Here is a 19,292-nt window from a genome sequence, read left to right on the forward strand (position 1 = left end):
TGGCAGGGTGGCTGCAGGTGTCCCAAGGGTGACAGCAGGGATGGCAGGGAGGTGCCAGGAATGCCAGGGAGGTGGCAGGGATGGCAAGGAGGTGGCAGAGAGGTGGCAGGGATGGCAAGGAGGTGGCAGAGAGGTGGCAGGGATGGCAAGGAGGTGGCAGAGAGGTGGCAGGGATGGCAGGGAGGTGGCAGGGATGCAGAGATGGCAGGGAGGTGGCAGAAATTCCAGGGAGGTGGCAGGGAGGTGGCAGGGATGGCAGGGATGGCAGGGAGGTGGCAGGGATGGCAGGGAGGTGGCAGGGAGGTGGCAGGGAGGTGGCAGGGAGGTGGCAGGGAGGTGGCAGGGAGGTGGCAGGGATGGCAGGGATGGCAGGGTGGTGGCAGGGATGGCAGGGATGGCAGAGAGGTGGCAAAGATTCCAAGGAGGTGCCAGGAATGCCAGGGAGGTGCCAGGGTTGCAGGGATGGCAGAGAGGTGGCAGGGATGCCAAGGAAGTGGCAGGGATGGCAGGGAGATGCCAGGGTTGCAGGGATGCAGGGAGGTGGCAGGGATGGCAGGGAGGTGGCAGGGAGGTGGCAGGGAGGTGGCAGGGAGGTGGCAGAGATGCGGGGAGGTGGCAGGGATGGCAGGGATGGCAGGAAGGTGGCAGAAATTCCAGGGAGGTGCCAGGGATGCAGGGAGGTGGCAGAGATTCCAAGGAGGTGGCAGGGAGGTGGCAGGGATGGCAGGGAGGTGGCAGGGATGGCAGGGAGGTGGTAGGAATGCCAAGGAGGTGCCCAGGGTTGCAGGGATGCCAAGGAGGTGCCCAGGGTTGCAGGGATGCCAAGGAGGTGCCCAGGGTTGCAGGGATGCTGTGGCTGCAGGACAGGGAACACACCAAGGGCTGGTCCTTGAGAGATCTGTTACATGGAGTTGACAGGAGGAATTTCACACATAATCAGATTATATGCAAGCTTATTTTATATTCATTAAGTGCCTCTCGTGGCTAGCAAGTGCAGAATTACCCTGGGTCACTGTACTTTAGGAGACAGCACAAATACCATGTTGTGTTAAGTAGTAATTGTTTTATTTGAAGAGGAATAAAAATCCCAACCCTTGCTCTGCACTTGGCAGTGATTCACCTTCCACTGACAGAGGTGCAAGGTGCTACAGCAGAGGGAGAAAGGCCAGTGCTGAAAAACTTACTTTTAACAGGAGATGATACTTCAAAACTCTCTGCATTGGAACCACCAGCAGATCTTGCAATTTGAATTTCCCATCCTGGACCTTTAGTGTGCATTCCTAGGAAGGAGATCAATAAATCAGCAGTGAGAAAACAGCAGCTTCCCACCTAAAAGATGTCCCTAAAGTCTTGAGAGTGCTTGTTTGGCTTCTATAAACTCAGTTCTGATGGCCACAGCCTCGTGGTCCTTGCAGCCATCCAGCCAGGCTGGGCTCCCACCACAGAGTTTATGAAGGAATAAATCCCTGAATGACAGCACTGCCATGCAAGTGAGCCACTGCAGCCTAACGAGATGCTGCCAGAGCTGGGGAAATGTCAAACGAAACCCATTTGCCTCAGCCACCTCCTCGCTGGGCCAAGCTAATGCAGCTGATTTGTGAGGGGCTGGCACTGAGCATGCAGCCTGTGGCTCTGGAGAGGCTGATGAGCATTAAGTCATTAAGATGAGCTAATTGTGGTCGCAGGAAGTTTTGCCACCTCGGCCAGACTCATTTCAGGGATGTGGCTCTGCTGGCTGTGACCTGACAGAGCTGCCACAAGAGAGACAGGAAAAGCAATGGATGCTCCAGCTTTGATGGGAGACACAGAGAGCACATTTCAAACAACTCCTAAATGCACTTTTATCCCTGAATTGGGCTTACACAGGGAATCAAAGCAATTTGTGGAGGGTGAGCTAACCAGTACAGACAGCCCGGCAAATTCCGATTAGCATCGAGAGCAAAGCAGGAATTAGAGCTGGGTAAAACAGCAGCTCAAACAATGCATCCCTTCTGGGCTCCTTTGATTCCTTAATGTCTGCATCAGCCCCTATTCACACTGAAGAGGTCAGGGCAGAATTCTGGTGTTTGCCTGGGGATTTGGGATTGGCTCTGATGGTCCCCAGTGCTGCTGGTGGCTCCTGGTTTGGGGATGCTCAAAGGACTTGTCCCAGCCAGTTCCACTCAATAAAGTCACTGGTTTGTTTGGATAAACCTGGGGGGGAAGGACAGAGTGGGTCTGGTGGGGAGATAAGGGAAAATTGAGAAACCAGGATGGGATAACCCCTGTTGGGAATGATCAGGGTTTGACAGGAAGGTCTCACAGATATGGATGTATAGCAGAAAGATCTTTGAATGTAGAATCTGAAGAAAGAATAGAAATAATAGCAAGTTTTGATATAGAGGAAAAGAATTGCTGAGCCAGTTTTACTGGGTAGCTAAGAAGGCAAAGGGCAAGTGAGTTGGAAGGGGTTTTTATGACTGAGCAAAGGATAAATCCACCTCAAACAAAAGATGTTTTTACCAAGCAAAAGGATTATCACAAAATTGCCATGTTGCAAGTCGAGAAAAGATCTCAGAATTTTCCACTGCAGGAAAACTGAAAAACAACTTCTAGCTTAAACTGTAACACACTAACCTTGTGTGATTGGAAAATAGTGACATGAATATGGTGATGTTAGTAATTAGGATAGGCTCCAGGTGATGGCAAAGTATTGATTGGTTGTTATGTGATAAGATGCACAGCAAAGAAAGAAATATAATGCTTTGTAACATGAATGGAACAGTGCTTCAGGACACATGGCTTGCCTACAGCCACCAGTTTAGGGTCACCCACGACCCTCAAAGCTGCAAACTCTGTCTATAAACAGAGCTGCTGAAGCCTCCATCTCTGTCCAGCTCTTACACCCCCAGCTTGGCTCCCTCTGTGGCAGCACAGACACTCCCTCCCTCCCTCCTTTTCCTCTGGTAAATCCCACATTGCCCAGAGCCCATCCTGAGCTCCAGCAATTCCTGCCCAGGCTGGGAAGGGGTAGGGGCACCCCAAGCCCCCAGCCCCAGCCCCCACCCCCAGTCCCCAGCCCCTGCCCGCTCACCTCCACCTTCTGCCGCACGTCCTCCCGGTTGGCCAGGAGGTGGTTCAGGGTGTTCTGGGCATATTCCATGTGGCTGCAGTACTTGCCATAAATCAGCAGCCTGGAGAGGGGGAAATCACAGGTTAGATGGCAATGCTGGCAGTTACAAGGTGTTATAAAAGATGTAGAAATGTGTGTACAGCCAAAGGATGAGGCAAACAGCGATTCCCTCCTTTAACTGCTTAGCAAAGCATCAACACTCTTTTATTGTGTGGCTTTTTGACATTTAGATCTTCAACATTTCAACATTTAGAAGTTTCCAGAGCACACGGAGGTGATTCAGCTAGAAGGGGCTGGGTGGCCAGAGCCTGGTTTTGGAGGGTTAGATGAGATAGTGGGGTGAAATTCTTCCTTGTCAGGGTGGTGAGGAACTGTCAAAAGTGCCCAGAGAATTTGTGGCTGACCCTGGAGGTGTCCAAGGCCAGGCTGGATGGGGCTTGGAGCAGCCTGGGGTAGTGGAAGGTGTCCCTGGCCATGGCAGGGGGTGCAATGGGATGAATTTTAAGGTCCCTTCCATCCCAAGCCATTCAGTGATTCCAGGATGATTCTGTCACATTTTCAAATCATTCCTTCTTGAAAGAACCACAGGGACCTAGAGATCAAGAGTCTGTGTAATTGGGAAAAGAATGTCGTCCCAGCCTTTGGAAACACAGTGAGGCTCTGCATGGACTCCCTGGGCTATAAATTTAAACACTGACAAAAGAGAGCAGTTTTGTCAGTGGATTCCCCTTTTCCCTCAGTGCCCTCATTAATCCTGCCTGACAGGTTTGGGTTTTCTCCCCTTCCTGGCTGTGAACTGCTCTGCTGCTGCTAGGACACATCTTCCATCACCAACTGCAGCTCATCCATTATTTGGGGGCCTCATCTCTCGATGGAGATGAGCTGGAACCACTGACCCAGCGTTGCTCCATAAACAGGGGACATTCACACCCTGCAGGGAAGTGAATAAAGAGATTTATGGAGCCACAGCCACTGGAGATTATTCTTCTACCTTTTCCCCCTGACAACTTCTGCACAGGCACAATAATATCTACCTTGCCAGCATGGGGAGAGCTTCAAAGAGGCTTCAGGAGCATAAATTCAAACCTCTGCCTTCCAGAGAAAGAGATTTACAAACTATTTCCTTAAAAAAGGCCCCTGCACAGCCAAGGAGCAATGCATCATTTTGCCAGAATGTCTCCAAGGATGTGGAGGGGAGCAGGAGTTGTTTGTCATGGATAGATTTGATGGAGGAAGGTTCTCATATTCAGGGAAAAGTGGGGACTCTGGAGGTCTGTGTTTCTTTCTTGCTGGGGTAACACTCTCTCCCCAGTGAGTTCACAAAAAAAAAAAATGCTATTCCTGACTTTCTTGATGCAGGAATAGACTCTGCCTATTTACATCAGGCTGCTCCAAACCCTTCATCCCCAACAATCTGATTTTAGGGACTTCTCCAAGGCAAAACCCTGCCTTGAGCAGCAGCTTCCCACAGCACTGATGTCCCCAAAATCCCCAAGGAGTGAAGAGATCTTCAAATCCACCACCACCACCATCCCATCACCATCATCCCCCAATCCATTTCAGATCCACCACCACCCCACAGCTGGTTTGGCTCCTTCCCTCCCATCTTTCCAAGGTTTCCAGGTCCTCCAGGAAGTTGTTTGCACACTGCCTTAGGAAGGAGGTCACAGCTGGCTCACCCATCTGCATGGAACTCACCAGCTCCAAGCATTCTGCCACCTCCCAGCAGCACATTAAGAGAAGAAAATGTTGATTTAATGGCTCAGAACCAAGCCTTGTGCTCCTGCACAGCCATGGCATCTCCAGTGTCACCTCCACAACTCCTCCCATGTCCCCTCCCTGCCCCAGGGGTGGCACTGGCATGCATGGAGCTGAGCCAGGAATTAGGAGATCAAAATCACCTAAGTGAGTTTTATGAGTATTTTGAAATTATTTGCATTCTTCTTTGGAATATTTTTTAATTTTAGTCCAGGAAAAAATGCCCTTTATAAGAGGGGGCCCCAGGAATGCTGGAAGAGGTGACCTCACAGTGTTATTAATGCAGATGGTATTTCTGCACTTATTGACTTCTGAATGGCATTTCTGTGTCTAGACACTGGTTTAATCACAGTGAAATAACAGCCTGGCACCGTGCCACACTGAATCACCCTTTGATTAGTATTAAGGATATTAAAGGCTTTTATCAACCTTATCTCTGTGTGCTGGGGATGCTCCTGCTTGCAGCTGCCAAAACTCAGGGTTGATTCTGTTTGTCAAAGAAACTTTTTTTTTAGGAGCAGGATGAGCTCTGTGCCAAAAATGAGATTTTTGGAGAGTGAGGAGCCCCTTTGATGTAAGCAGGGTCTGCCCTGCACAGGATCCACCCCACAGCATCCCTGTGCTGCCTGCAGCAGAGCACAAAGCCCTGAAGGCCAGTGAGGTTTTTCTCCTTTCCAGCTCCCCACAAGCCAAGCATTCCCACCTTTATCCCCACAAACACCTTGGATATTCAGCCTTCTGCAGGATGCTGAGGTGAAGAAAAATCCAAGGATCCAAGGGAGGCACAGGTCTGGGAATGGTCAGGGGAGATGTCCCAGCCTCTGCCCTGCCTGACCTGATGGTTGTGGCTGGGTTTGGCTCATTCATGCCAGCACTGAGTGATGTCTCAGCTGCCTGAGAGCATTTTGCTCTGCAGGGTACAAACCTGGGCTGGGAAAAGCATTTCTGGAATCACAGAATTATCTGAGTCCAACCATTACCCCAGCACTGTCACTAAACCACGTCCCTAAGCACCACAGACACACAATTTTGGGACACTTCTGGGGATTGTGACCCCACCACTTCCCTGGGCAGCCTGTTCCAGTGTTTGACAACCACTCCAGCAAATAAATTCTCACTAATTCTCATCCTAAACCTCCCCTGGTGGAACTTGAGGCTGTTTCCTCTTGTTCTGTTGTTACTTGGGAGAAAAGACAGATCCCCACCTGGTTCCAGCCTCCTTTGAGGCATTAGTAGAGAGTAAAAACTGTTTAAATCTTAAAAAATATCAACCCAAATCTGTTAAAACTGCAGCTGCCTGAAGCCCAGAATTCCTTTACCTCTCCTTGAATTCCAGGAACACTTTTGCCAGGCTGCTTCCTCCAGACATCATCGAGACATCAATGGCTCTCAGGAAACTGAAGTGCACTTTAATGAGGTCCTAAAACCAAGCAGCAGTCAATACTTCAAACACAGTCAAAGCAGGTGGGGCAAACAGAGCCTGAAGAAATGCACATTCCCTCCTCCATCAGGCAGGGTTTTCCCCTCTTTCAGGTGTTTGTTCTAGTGGGACACAGCCCTGACTGGGGTGTAATTCCAGCTGAGGGTACAGTGAGAAATGCCCCAGCATGGGGTGGGGGAGGAGATGACAGGTTCTGATCTAGACCCTGTGCAAACCAGGGTAGAAATCAATCCCCTCATCACCCTGTGCCCAAATCACCTCAATCAGCTAAAATCCAGAGCCCAGCCCTGAAACATCCCCTAGATAAATTGTTTTCTTACCCAGAGCTCATCTATCCCCACCTCTAAAATGGATTGTTAAAGAATGACTCCTAAAGCAGTTTAAGCTCCACAGCACACGAAAGGCTGGAGCACAAATGCACAAATCTAACAGGAAATCAGAAAACCTCCTCCTAGGCAGGGAGAGGGCTGAGCTGCTGGGAAAAGAACAAAGATTAAAGGCACAATGTCCATGATGTTACCTCCAAATTGATAAAAATAGCTTCCATGTCTTGGGGAGTCAGTACCAGCCTCAGGGGGTTCATGTAGTTCTGCAGGAAGGAAATGGAGAAGGAATTGAGGTTCTGAGAGGTTTGTGCAGGGGGTTTGTATTTTCTTCTTCACCATTTGGGCAGGTTTCAGTGGGTTTGAGCCCTTGCAAAGGCAGAGGATGGCCAGGGATGATGGGAGGCAGGAATTTCAGGAGTGCATCATCCCTGAGCTCCCACAGCACTGCCAGGGGTGGGGAGGTGCAGACCCCCACCCATGGGTGCCCCCAGCCCCCTCCCCTGCTGAAGCTGCAGCAGGGGGTGAAATGCACTCAGCTGCAGCCCTTGGCTGCACTGAACATCTTCCCTGCTCTTCATCTCCCTGGAATTTTGCCCTTGAGAAGGCAGAGATGATGTGATTACATGGGCAATGCTTTTCTGAACAAATCCATATTAATAGGGACATCTACGTGCTTGGGACTCCAAAAAACCCCAAACACAGCCCAGCCAAAAGGGGAATTTCCACCCAGATCACCACAGCACCTGCAAAGCTTTGCAAGCTTTAATTGATATGAAAGCAATAATTTAACTCTTCCTTTTTACTGAACCAGAGGGCTGGGGCTGTTTCCAAGGAGCTGGGATTCCTTGGAAACAGAAATGACAAATATATTGGGACATTCTCCTGGAATATAGGAAATATTCTTCCATTTTTCCAGCCTTGCTCACAGCTTCTTTGGGGGGAATTTTCAGCAGACAGAGGGAAAAAAAGGGGAGGAAACAAAAGCATCAGGGTGATTAGAAATGGCAGCTTGATTTTCATGATTGCACTTCCTTCTTGCTGCTTCCCTGGGAGCAGGAGCCACCTCCAGGCTCCATCCACGACTCCACTGCCTGGCTTTTATTTGTTTTCTTTAAAAAAAGGCTCCACAATAATTCATCAAAACCAATTAAAACCCCGCAAATTTGAGCAGCAGCACGTTGCTTTTAATCCAATTAGCTTCAATGGCAAGTCAGCACAGCTCCAGCACTGGGAATAAAGGAATTATTCCGTGGCAATCAGAGTGATAAGAGATCTCTGCAAACAGGGCTCTTATCAGCAAACCCGGCCTGGCTGAGAAATTCTCACCCCAGGATGGGGGGGGCACAGCTGGAGGGTTTTCAGCCTAATCTGCAGCAATCAGGAAAAAATAATAATAAAATAAATGCTGGTTTTGGTTCCTGCAGGCTGCACATTCATGTGGATCCCCCTCCTCTCCCATTTTCCTGCCTCTGCCAGCTCCAGGAGCAAGGAGCAGCCCAGCACAATTCCTGTGGGATCTGGGGAAAACAGGGCTCAGCTCTTACCTTTTCTATGTCTTCAAGTGTTTTGTAGTATTTGGCCTCGGTTTCTTGGATTTCTAGCAAACAGCAATTCCTTTTGTCATCTTCTGTCATTCCCATTTTCTGGGGAAAGGAGAAATGAGGGTCAGATGGTCCTAAGGGTGCTCCAGCAACCAAGTTTGGAAAGTCAGGAACCACTACTGGTTCATGCTAAAAGGAACTATTTTTTCCCAAAAAAATATCCAGAGGAACCCTGGCTGTGTTGTTAAATATGTTTCAACATGGAAAACACTGCAATTTTTGTGTTTATTACAGCCACACCAACAAAGACTATCAGCTAAAGAAGAATAAGAATAAAGGCAGAGGATTTTTATCTTCTAAATTTTTTTTTTGTTGTTGCTTAAGATGAAACAACAGATACTAAGTGGGTCACAAATAATACATTAGTTTTAATCCCTGGCCAGGGTTGCCAACTCTCATGATTTTAGGTCAAATCTGATAAAATGTGCTTTTCCCAAAGCCCCAACTCCTTCTGCTCAGTAAAGCTGGGATCAAATATTGGGAGCTGCTGCACTTGGCAGGGCAGAATCTGAATTTGGGAGGGGGTTCAGGGATGGGGTTTGGTGGATCATGCACAGGAACAGAGCCCCTCTGCCACCCTGGGACCTTCCAGCTGGAGCAAACCCCAGATTTCCATCAGTTCATCTTACCTGCATGTATCTGATCTGCAGCATGCAGAAATACAAGAAGCCATTAGCATCACACACTTGCTGGTGCAACAAATGTTACCCAAAAAGTTCGATTTTTTTGGCAAATATATTAAAATAGTCTATTAAAAATAGACTCCTTTGCTCAGGGAGGGGAAAGGGAGTCACAACTCCCAATTCTAACATGACATAATGTGGAGGGGACATTGAAAATTTGCCAATTCTATTGACTTTAATCCTGGCTGCTGGAGCTTCCCCCCATTTTTCCCATTTATCTAAGAAATTCCTACCAAAACCTTCCCAGGGCCAAGTGGCTTTTGCAACTGGTGGCAAAAACCACAGGTGGGCAACGAGCTGTGCTGACTTCAAGCACTTTGGCAGGACCAGTGGGAAGATTTTGGGTTCATCCTTGATCCAGAGAGGTTTTGGTGTGCAGGGAGCTCCTCCAGCTGCAGACAAGGTGTGAAGGGATGGAATTATCTTTATTATCTTTATTATCTTTGAGGAGTGCAGCCCCTGGTGTCTGTCCTGCTCCAGGGATGGGATTGATCACTGAACTTTGTGCATTGATCCTGCTTTGCTGCAGGGAGGTGTGACCTGTGTGAATTGGGGACAGTGATGATCTGAACAAAGCCTGAGGGTGGCAGATGTTGGAGGGGGGAGAACATTTGCAAGGTCACACTCTGGAGCAGGGCTGGGGACACAGGTGGTGGCTGTGGGACACTTTGGGGAGGTGCAAGGGCCACCAACACCCTCTTGGCTGGTCCATGGAGGGTGATGATTGTTCCAGAGCCCTTGGAGATGCCGCAGGTCCCTCCACGATGCTGTCCATGCCTCACACTCAGGATTCTCCACCAGCAGGTGACAAACAGGGTCACCTGCTGGTCCCTGAAAGCTCCACTGAAAATATCTTCCTGCTCTGAGCCATCCAGGTAGGCACAGACAGCTACTGGATCCCTCACACAGATCTGTCACCAAAATCTAAAAATACCAAAATTCCGACAGCACCTCCGGCTGACGGAGCAGGCGGAGCCTCCCAGGGAAGCCTCAGCAGCACAGCCCTAATTTTAGCTTCTCTTTTAGGGCTTATTAGGTCTCCCTTGCTCCTCCTCCTCCCCAAACTCCTGCAGATGACAGGCTGGGCTGGGAAACTCCTGGGAGAACCCCTCTGGTTCGGTGCCATCCCGGTGCGCTGCGATTTGAGCAATTCCCTTCCCTGCAGCATCACCTGCCAGTGGCACGGAGTTATTTCCCTTCCTGGACCCCCTCCCTGCCCTTCCCAGCGAGCTGTGGCTGTGAAAAGGCAGCTGAGCCGTTACCATGGGCTGCTGCACCTCCACTCTGATGATGTCCTCGTAGATGTCGTCGCCCTCGTCCTCGCAGGGCACGCAGTCGTAGATGTCCTCGCCCAGATCGTGCTCGCTGCAACGACAGGGACACAGGGACAAGGACTCAGGGGATGCTCACTGAGGACAAAACGCTGTGAAAATCCACGTGCTCTCTGTTTTTCCCTGATCAGTGCCTGCTGCATGTTTCCTGGAGGCTGGGGAGGGCAGGATGCTGCTCCACACCAGCAGGGCTCACAGCCAAGCATCGCTCTGTGCCCCGTGCCAGGCGTGCCCACAGCACCATGGGCTGCCAGCTCTGCCCCTGCTGAGCTTTTGCTTGGCACTAATGGGCCCAGCTGAGATGGATGTGCCAGCCAAGTGCCCAGTGGGGCCACCAGAGCCATCAGAGCCACCAGCTCCAGCTGCTCCACAGGTGCTGCCCTTCAGCTCTTGTACCAGTGACTTTCTATCCTGCTCAGAGAATTCACTTCAAGGGTCTGCTTGAGGATCTGGGTTTGCTCTTGATCTGATTTTGCTTCTCCTCACTGAAATGTTTCCAAAAAAAAAAAATCCCTTTCCCCAGCCAGGGCTGCAAACTGCTGTAGGAGCCCAGATCCACTCGTATTAAACCTGATATTAAACACTCACCTGATATTAAACACTCACCCAAGGTCTCTGAGCACCCCAGTCCTGATGAACGAACCCCAGCAAAGCCTGGCCCCAGCCCTGGGCATTCCACCAGGTTTAAATGCTCTGTATCAATTTATCTGTAATCACCAACTCCCACTCCTGCCCTGATGGGCACCTGGGTGATTTTTAACCCAGCATTTCCCAGGAGTTTGAGGCTCTCCTGACTCACCAGGCACTCAGCTCGTGGGCACAGGCCAATGACAACATTTACAGCAGGCAGAAATTGAGCAGTAAAATGTCACATTTTGCCCCTGAATCCCAGGCATCAAAGGCATCCCAGAGCTGTGGTGCCCAGGCTGTGCTAAAGGTGATGTGTTCAGTAATTAATGATCATCTCAGCCTTCACACCTCTCCCAGGGGCTCCTCAGCGTTGGAATACTTCTGAAAATTCAGCCCATATTAAATAGCAATTAACAATAATAATTCCAGTGCTTAGATCTACAGGTGCTGGCTGCTAATGGCTCCCACTGAAGTGAATCCCACAGGATCAGGACAGTGTGAAATGCTGGAATATCAAACAGAGCTCGCATATTTTACGAGCTGTGCCTTTCAACAGGGGTATTAATTACACACAAATAAATGGAGGTGTAAAGCTGTGCTCCAAGTGTGACACTCAACATCTCCCCACCATTTATCAGAGCACATCTGCCTGCAAAACCAGCCTTTCTTCCTCTGCTTAAACACAGCCCTTCCTATTTATACAAACAGATTTATTTAATAAAAGTTTGGGGATTTTAAATAAATACCCTGGCATGATGTGTCCATCCCATTCTTCCCAGATGATGCAGTGCAGCTGCTGCAGTAATGCCCACTAATAGCTGGTGATCCATCTTCCCCTCCCAGCATCACTGTTATTATCTGCACCAATATTTATATTCTCAGCTCTGCTCCTCATCCAGAGCCAGCACTCCCAGCTCCTGATGGATCTCCCTGCCCACACCTCTCTGGGTGATGTCTGCAGACATCATTTCCCTGGCTGGAGGGCACTTGGGAAGGGTTCTCTTTATTAATGTAGTAGTTAAGATTTGTTCATTTTAATATATTAATTTTTTTCTGTCATTGTGGGATAGAATTAGGAGTAGAAGGAAGGTAGGTTTAAAATTTAAAGGGTGTAAAGGAGAATTTTATTAATAACATAAAGAAATAATAAATGTAGAATAAAACTTTAAGATTTTTAAAATATTTATTTTTAATAACAACATACAGAAATATTTTAGCTAGCTGTTAATTTAAATAATCTTTTTTAGTTCACTTTAGGGAGAGGAGTCTCTTCTTGTTCAGTTATAGGGATTTTTTTCTACAAGAGGAAAAAACCCAGTTTTTAGTGGCTTTATTTTCCACTAACTTTTCCCATTTTCACAGCTTTTCTAAACTGTGTTTATGGGCTATGTTAAACTCCTGGGGTGGTAAAAATTAAAAGTTTTTTGGGTTTTTTTTTTTTTTTTTTCTCTCTGTGTGATTGGGTTAATGTCACAACAGGAGCCCAGCTGTGACACAGCCAGGAGAGGTTTGTGGTGCTGCTGCTGCTGGGGCAGGGCCTGTTTGGGGTGAGGGTGAACATCCCACCCTGGAGAGCTCAGGAGCTGCTCTGGGCTCTGTGCAGAGCAGGGATGGCACCCTGAGCTGTCCCTGAGCATCACCTGGAGCTCCAGAGCCTGGCTCTGCCCATCCCCACCCTGCACAAACTCTCCTTTCCTCCCTCCCCAAGAATCCAGGAGTGTGGTGGGAAAAACATCACATTCTGGGGAGCAGCCCCATCAGTGCCCCTGAATCCCAGGCATCAAAGGCATCCCAGAGCTGTGGTGCCCAGGCTGTGCTAAAGGTGATGGTGTTCAGTAATTACTGATCATCTCAGCCTTCACACCTCTCAGGGTTGGAATACTTCTGAAAATTCAGCCCACATTAAATAGCAATTAACAATAATAATTCCAGTGCTTGGATCTACAGGTGCTGGGAGGAACCCAGGGGTTTGCACAGAATCATCAGGGCTGGGAGATGTTCAGAACATCTGGTTCAAGCTGAACCCAACCACACTCAGCCCCAAGCCATGTGCCAGGGGGGTTTAGCTCAGTCATGGGCTGAGGTTGGAGATGAATTGATGCCCCAAGGCCTGGTCTCACTTGGACCATCAGGAGAGAAATGGGTCCCAAGGGACATCCCAAAAGTGCCACCAGCCCTTGGACACAAACACTGCACCCACATCCTCACAGCTCCCATTCCTCTAACCAAGGGGCTGCTCCCTCCTTCCTTTGCTCCTCAGCACAACAAGCCCCTCTCTACTCCAATTTCTGTTTTGGGGAAAAAAAATTAAAAATAGGAACAATTCCCACATCCTGAGGACACCCAGACACCTCCCCTCCAGAGCTCTGGGGAGATGCACCAGAGTTCCTCAAACCCCACAGCCCTGGCAGAGTTACAGCACCACCACGGTCCAGCAGTCTGTTATTTATTAAAACATTCTCAGTGCATCTCTGAGAAACACCAGGGGCTGCCAGTTTTTATGGAGAGCAGTAAACCCACGAGGACCAGCCCCTCCAGGAGCAGCCCAGCTCCTGTGGTGCCCTACAGATGTTGACACCTTTGCTTTGCACTTATTGATCCCCACACTGTTGAAAATTCACACTCTCCCTGTCTTTAAAACACAGATCGGGATGATTTTAGCCAGTGGAGAGCTCAGGACACGCAGAATTCAGGCAATAAATCCAGCATCCCAAGCGTGCCATGGGCAGAAGGAACAACTTGAGCAAGGAAAGTCAGATCACCTCGTTCCTCACAAAGAAAAGCAATTTACTCCTTCAATAAAAGCAGAGTTACCCGTGGCTATCAGAGCCTGTGATCTACTGCCTGGATTAGGAGATTCATTGACAGCTCTGGGGTTAGGAAAGGGATTTCAGCCACCCCTCAGAGTGAGCACCAGCATGTGCAATTACTGTTATTAGGATGGATGTATCCAGCTTTGGGCTGGCAGCATCTTGCCGAGCCAGAAAAGCTGATAATGAATAAAGCTTTTCATATCTCAGGCAATTTCAGGCAGAAAAACAATGCTCACTGCACTAACACCCACCCAGCCAGGCACAGCTGACAAGGAGCAGCTCCCAGAACTCAGGGACTGCTGCCAGGATGCTGCCTTGGAGGGAGGCACAGGGAAGGAGCAAATCCATAGAAATCCCAGAATTATTGGGGTTGGAAGGGATGGGAGGGACCATGGGCATAGACAGACTGTGATGCCCCAATAAATGAAATAAGGGAACCCTGCACATCATCTCTGCAATGACACTGGGGAAGCTCTGATGGATTTCAGGGCCACTGAAAATCCTCTCCACCCATAAAAGCTGCTGTGGGAAGTTGATGAGTTTTGTACCAGCCTCAAGAATTAAAGAACAAACCCTCATGACAAACCCAGCCCACCAAAACTCCGTCCAAACCACGCTGAGGAAAGAGCCAGAACCACCAGGAACAGAGGAAGAAAGAGCAGGAGGGGACAGAAGGAGCTAAAATAAGACAAGCCCAAATTTGCAGTGCTGTGAGCAGGGCTCAGAAAATCTCAGAGCCACCACAGCCCCAGCTGGGAGTGCATTTGAGGGTCTCCCAGCAGCTGGGAGGCTCCAATCCATCCCAGGAATCCCCATTTTCTCATCCTCACTCACAGCTATAAATACAAAATTCCTCCAACCAACCCCCTGATCCTGCCAGAGAGGACAAGCAGAACCCTAAATCTGCAGCACATCTGGGCTGAGGTTTCAGGATGTGCTGGGCTCGAGATCTTGCAGGGTTTTAATCACTCAGATTGGACTTGGATGGAGACACCCATCTGGAAATAGCAGCAGAAGCCTTTTCCCATCTATTCTGCATTCCCCATCCCAAGGGGAACGTTCTGAGATCCCAAAAAAAAGCCTCACACAGTTACAGGGACCAATGTGACAAAATCAAAAAAATGTAAAAATCAATACAAGTGACACAGAAGGACAGACACATTTAAATTGCTCTGGCTCAAATGTCCTGCACCACAAAACCATTTATTTGAGGGGCTGTTGTGCCTGGTTTGTCCAACACAGCAGAAATAATGAGAAAAGTGGCAGCTAACTTATCATCTCACCTTGGCTCTTTTAATGGGTTTGAGAAATTCTGCTGATCACAGCACTATTTTGGGAGATGTGAGGGGGACAATGCTGGTGACAGCAGGAGAAACTTCCAACAGAAGAAGCATCACTTGAGAAGCTGTGTCCTAGAAGATCTCCATCCTCCCTGGAAAGGTTGGGAATGCACTTTTATCCCAATAAATTTGTTAGGGATAAATTCCCAGTGAGCTGCAGCTCAAAACAAGAGCAGGGGACATCAGCACTGACCTGTGGGACAAAGCTCTGCTGGGGCAGGGTTTGGTGGGGATCTACTTAACCTAAAATATTTATTTGGTTCTTTATGCAACACTACAGCTCCTCTCCTCAAAACAAATTATCTTCAGAAGAGAAAATAAAGGTAAAAATTATGCAAATTAAATGTTTCACATCAAACCACTCACAGAACTTCTGCCTGACCCTGAGTTCTTCAAACAGCCAACAAAAAATCTGCCCTGTGTAATCTACCTAATTGTGCCATGAAATCGAGAAGGTTCATCATAAAAAAGGCTCTGGGGCTGTAAAAAGGGCCAGGATTAATCTCTCTCATAAATTTAACGAGACAAAATAACTGGAGAGAGCTCGAGTGGCAGCAGAGAAAATTTAGGTGAAATGTGAAGTGTGACTGTGAGGTAGCAGGAGGGTTTGGAGCAGCTGAAAGAGCCATAAAGGGGGATGGAAAAGCAGTTGGCAGGGCAGCAGGGTGGATAATTGCCTCCTGGCAGCTCCCAGCAGGCAGAGCCATGTGGGAAGCAGCAGCTCCCATCCCTGGGGACCTGCAGGAGCATCCTGGGGACACCCTGAGATGGGGCACAGGCTCCAGAGCACGAACCCACACCCTGCTGCTGCTGCTGAACCCAGCTCATTTCATGCACAACCCCCCCAGAATGGCTGGAATAAATCAGGCAGCTGTGAAAAACACGTTTTACTGTTTGGGTAACATTTAAAAGGTTGAATAAAAAGATAACAGGAGACACACCTAAAGGAAAGGGTTAAAACAGTTGGGTGTTGACAAGTTGCTAAGAGCACATTATTGTTTTGAGAACTTTTTTAAAATACTTTTTACAATACATTAACTTGTATATTTATAGTTCTTTATGTATAGTTTAACTTTTTTTGAGAGCTATTTAGCATGGTTATTTTTTGGGGTTGTTTTTTTTGTGTTTTTTGGCTTGTGGTTTTAATTTTTTTAATTATTATTTTTTAATTTGGGTGGTGGTTTTGGCTTTTTGCAGTTGGTGAGTGTTGATAATTGTTGTGTTAGCTGTAGGGTTTTCATGACACATTCACAGGTTGTTATTTTAACTGAGCAGGTAGTTTAAGTATATTATTTCTAAAAAAAGATATATTTAACTTCTGCTATTAGGAAAAAAAACTTACATTCACACAGAAAAGCCATTTTAACATTATACATATAGAATTTATCTTAACAGCTGTGAAAAGCCAGCAATATGTCACACACTTCTAACCCAGCAAAGCCAATTGTGCCTCCCTGCTCCTCCCAGCATCGATCAGTGAGCACTGAGCAGTGAGCACTGAGCAGCCCCTGCCATCTGCCCGGGCTGCCTGCAGCTGCCATCTGCCCAGGGCACAGCAACAGGGGCTGAAAAGAGGCAATTTGAGAACTTCCCAGCTCCCCTGATAGCCTTTTAGCTTCCCTTCCCCTTTCCATCAACAATTGTTGTTTTTTTTTCTTTTTTTTTTTTTATTAAATAGCTGTTTCCAGGCAATTATGTGCCTTGATCTGCTGGAGCTGGGATTAATCCCTGCAACACCCCAGAGGTGAAAGCACAATGGGGTCAGCAAGGTTTCAACATCCCTTAAGCACACCAGGATCCTGGGGTTTGTTCCTGCATCCCCTGGCACTGGGTTTTGGGTTTTTGTGCCACAGCTCCTCTGTGCTGGGAGAGCTGGCAGGATAAAGGTTTTCATTTTTTGGAGCATCATGGGGACAGCAGGGACAAAGCCTGGCTCCTTCTGCTGCCCAAATCAGCACCTCCAACACAAATATGTTCTTATTTTAAAGGCTCTGCAGCACAGCAATTCAAAATCTCAACCAAACTGCTCCATTTAAGCACTTACACTTGAAATGAAACATTCTCAAAAAAACACAAACTAAAAAAAACTCATTTACCAGCCCCCAAAATGTGTTGTTAGAACCAACCCAGTGTTTATCCTGAGCTTTTTGTCCATCAGCACAACACCCTGAGAGCTCCCTTTGGGGGGGTTCCTTTGTGCCAGTGGCACCTTGAGGTGACAAATCCCTGCAGGGCTGGAGCAGCTCCCTGTGGAAATCACCTCCTCACCTCCAAAAAAAACCATTTTGGCTGCAGCCAAATCTTCCCAAAGCTACTGGATCATCAGCAGCATGACAGGCAGGGATGCTGGATGGACTGGAATCATTCCCAGCAGTGAATGCTGCCCTTGTGGGGATGTTTGGAGAGGGCAGGAGCTAAGAAAGAGTTTTTTATTGGGTGCCACAGTGCCACACCACTGAGATATTTCCACTCAGAGTCCCTGCTCCAAGGGAGAAAGGGCAGCAGCACTTGTGCTGAGGGGTTCTCCAGGGTGGTTTTTTTGGTTTTTACAGCTATTTTTACAGTTTTGTAGGCTGTGTTTTCCTGCACTGGGAGGGCAGGCCTGGATGAAGGAATCTTCAACATGCCTTTCCCCCAGTAGTGCTAAGGAAGATGTAAAAAAGAGGATTTTGCAGAGAATGGGAAAGCAAAAATAGAATGGGAAAGAATGGGAAAGTTAGAACAGGGAAATCAGTTGAAATAAACTTCCAAGTTGTCTGATTTTCACAGCCCCTCTGACCAAGGGACAAGGAAAGTTTGGGAAGCTTCCACCTGGACACCTTGTCCTCAGCAGATTTAAATGTGGGAATCCACTTCCAGCACCAAATAACCAAGTGCAGCATCCCAAACCCACCCTTTTGTGTGAGAGTCCCCACACAAACCTCTCTCAATTAAAAGCACATCTGTGTGTGAGAAACAGGAATTTTAAACCCCAATATTAAAGGGATTTTGAGAACTTTTGGAGAGGGGGCACAAAAATGCTATTCTTGAAAGGATTCCTCTCTCAGTTAAAATTTTATTAAATTGCAGCTGCTGGGAGCCAACAGCAAGCAGGGAATTCCAGGGTACTCCATCCCCTCTGCTGGTAATTTATGATTTACTTTTGTAATAACTGAAGCCATAAGGAACTCATTGGATTAAGGAGTCTTATTATTTATGTTGTGGAACAATAACATTTAACTGCACAAAGCCACACACCCAGCCATGCACTCCATCCCTCTCTGTGCACTTCATAAGCAAAACCCTTGATGGGAATGCTGCCATTGAATTCCAATAGTGCCTGCACTTCACTGTGTGTGCTGTAGTTCAAGGTTGATTTTAAAAGCCTGTTACATCATCAGCACAGGCAGAAAAAGCAGATAAACACAGACAGGGACAGCATCACCCCATGTCCCAGCAAGGACATGCAGGATGTGGCTGCCAAAACCCTGCAAGTGCCCAAGGCCAGCCTGGCTGCAATGTGGGACAGTGAAAAGTGTCCCTGCCCTTTGAAAAGGGGTGCAGTGAAATGGTCTTGAAGGTTCTTTTCCACCCAAACTGTTCTGGGATTGCCCCAGGGCCAGCTGGTGTGGTCCAAAATCACCCCTGGGGGATGCAGCACCCAAAAAATGCCTGTTAACAGTGGGTACCCCACTCCCAGAGCTGGCTGGGAACACCTCAGAGGATGAGTTATATCCCAGGGTTTTGGGATTTAGGAGGAGCAGGGGATCCCCTGGGCTTGGCCCCCTTCACCCCCCACCAAGCCACTCATCAACTCAACCTGATTAAAAGCGACATCTCCCAGGTTTTACACGAGAAAAAGATGGACTTTTGTCAGAGCACAAAAATCTCCTGGCACAAGGATCAAAGCAGCCATCCAGGCTCTCCCAGCCCTGCTGTCAAACTTTATCTGCCTCTGCTGGAAAGCCAAACTTTTCCCCTCCCAGGAGAAGGTGAGACCACTCACTCTGCCAGCTCCTCCAAGCTCCGGTACACGTCATCATCATTTTCCGTGGTCTCCTCCGAAGGGAAGGGCCTGGAAGGAAAGGAGTGACAGGGTTAGATCAGTGCCTCACCCCTCACAGCAGAGCCCCTGAGCTCAGCCCAGCCCTGCTGAGCAGCACAAAATAATTTTTGCCATTCCATTTCTGACAGCATCTCTGCATCCCCCCAGGGCAGGGCAGGGATGCAGGTGGGGAGGGTGGCTGAGCACACAGGGCACCAAAATGAGCAGCTGCA

The 19,292-nt window shown here is 48.4% G+C and overlaps 1 protein-coding gene across 8 annotated transcripts in view; it reads right to left on the reverse strand.

Annotated features, from left to right (window-relative positions):
* The window catches only part of VAV2 (vav guanine nucleotide exchange factor 2), a 122,368-nt gene that overhangs the window by 16,702 nt on the left and 86,374 nt on the right, over window positions 1-19,292 (reverse strand). For 4 of the 8 annotated variants that reach the window (XM_033077535.2, XM_033077538.2, XM_033077534.2 and 1 more), the window contains exons 4-11: window positions 19,021-19,089; window positions 10,184-10,286; window positions 8,868-8,882; window positions 8,182-8,280; window positions 6,832-6,900; window positions 6,190-6,290; window positions 3,074-3,173; window positions 1,185-1,280 (exon numbers count right to left, since the gene is read on the reverse strand). In XM_033077535.2, the coding sequence (XP_032933426.1) occupies window positions 1,185-1,280; window positions 3,074-3,173; window positions 6,190-6,290; window positions 6,832-6,900; window positions 8,182-8,280; window positions 8,868-8,882; window positions 10,184-10,286; window positions 19,021-19,089 (652 nt within the window). Of the gene's footprint in view, window positions 1-1,184; window positions 1,281-3,073; window positions 3,174-6,189; window positions 6,291-6,831; window positions 6,901-8,181; window positions 8,281-8,867; window positions 8,883-10,183; window positions 10,287-10,493; window positions 10,498-19,020; window positions 19,090-19,292 lie in introns of those variants that run through there. The other 4 variants (XM_033077539.2, XM_033077537.2, XM_033077536.2 and 1 more) reach the window with 2 other exon arrangements.

Source organism: Catharus ustulatus, chromosome 21, assembly GCF_009819885.2.
Source record: "Catharus ustulatus isolate bCatUst1 chromosome 21, bCatUst1.pri.v2, whole genome shotgun sequence".
Classification (NCBI taxonomy): domain Eukaryota; kingdom Metazoa; phylum Chordata; class Aves; order Passeriformes; family Turdidae; genus Catharus; species Catharus ustulatus.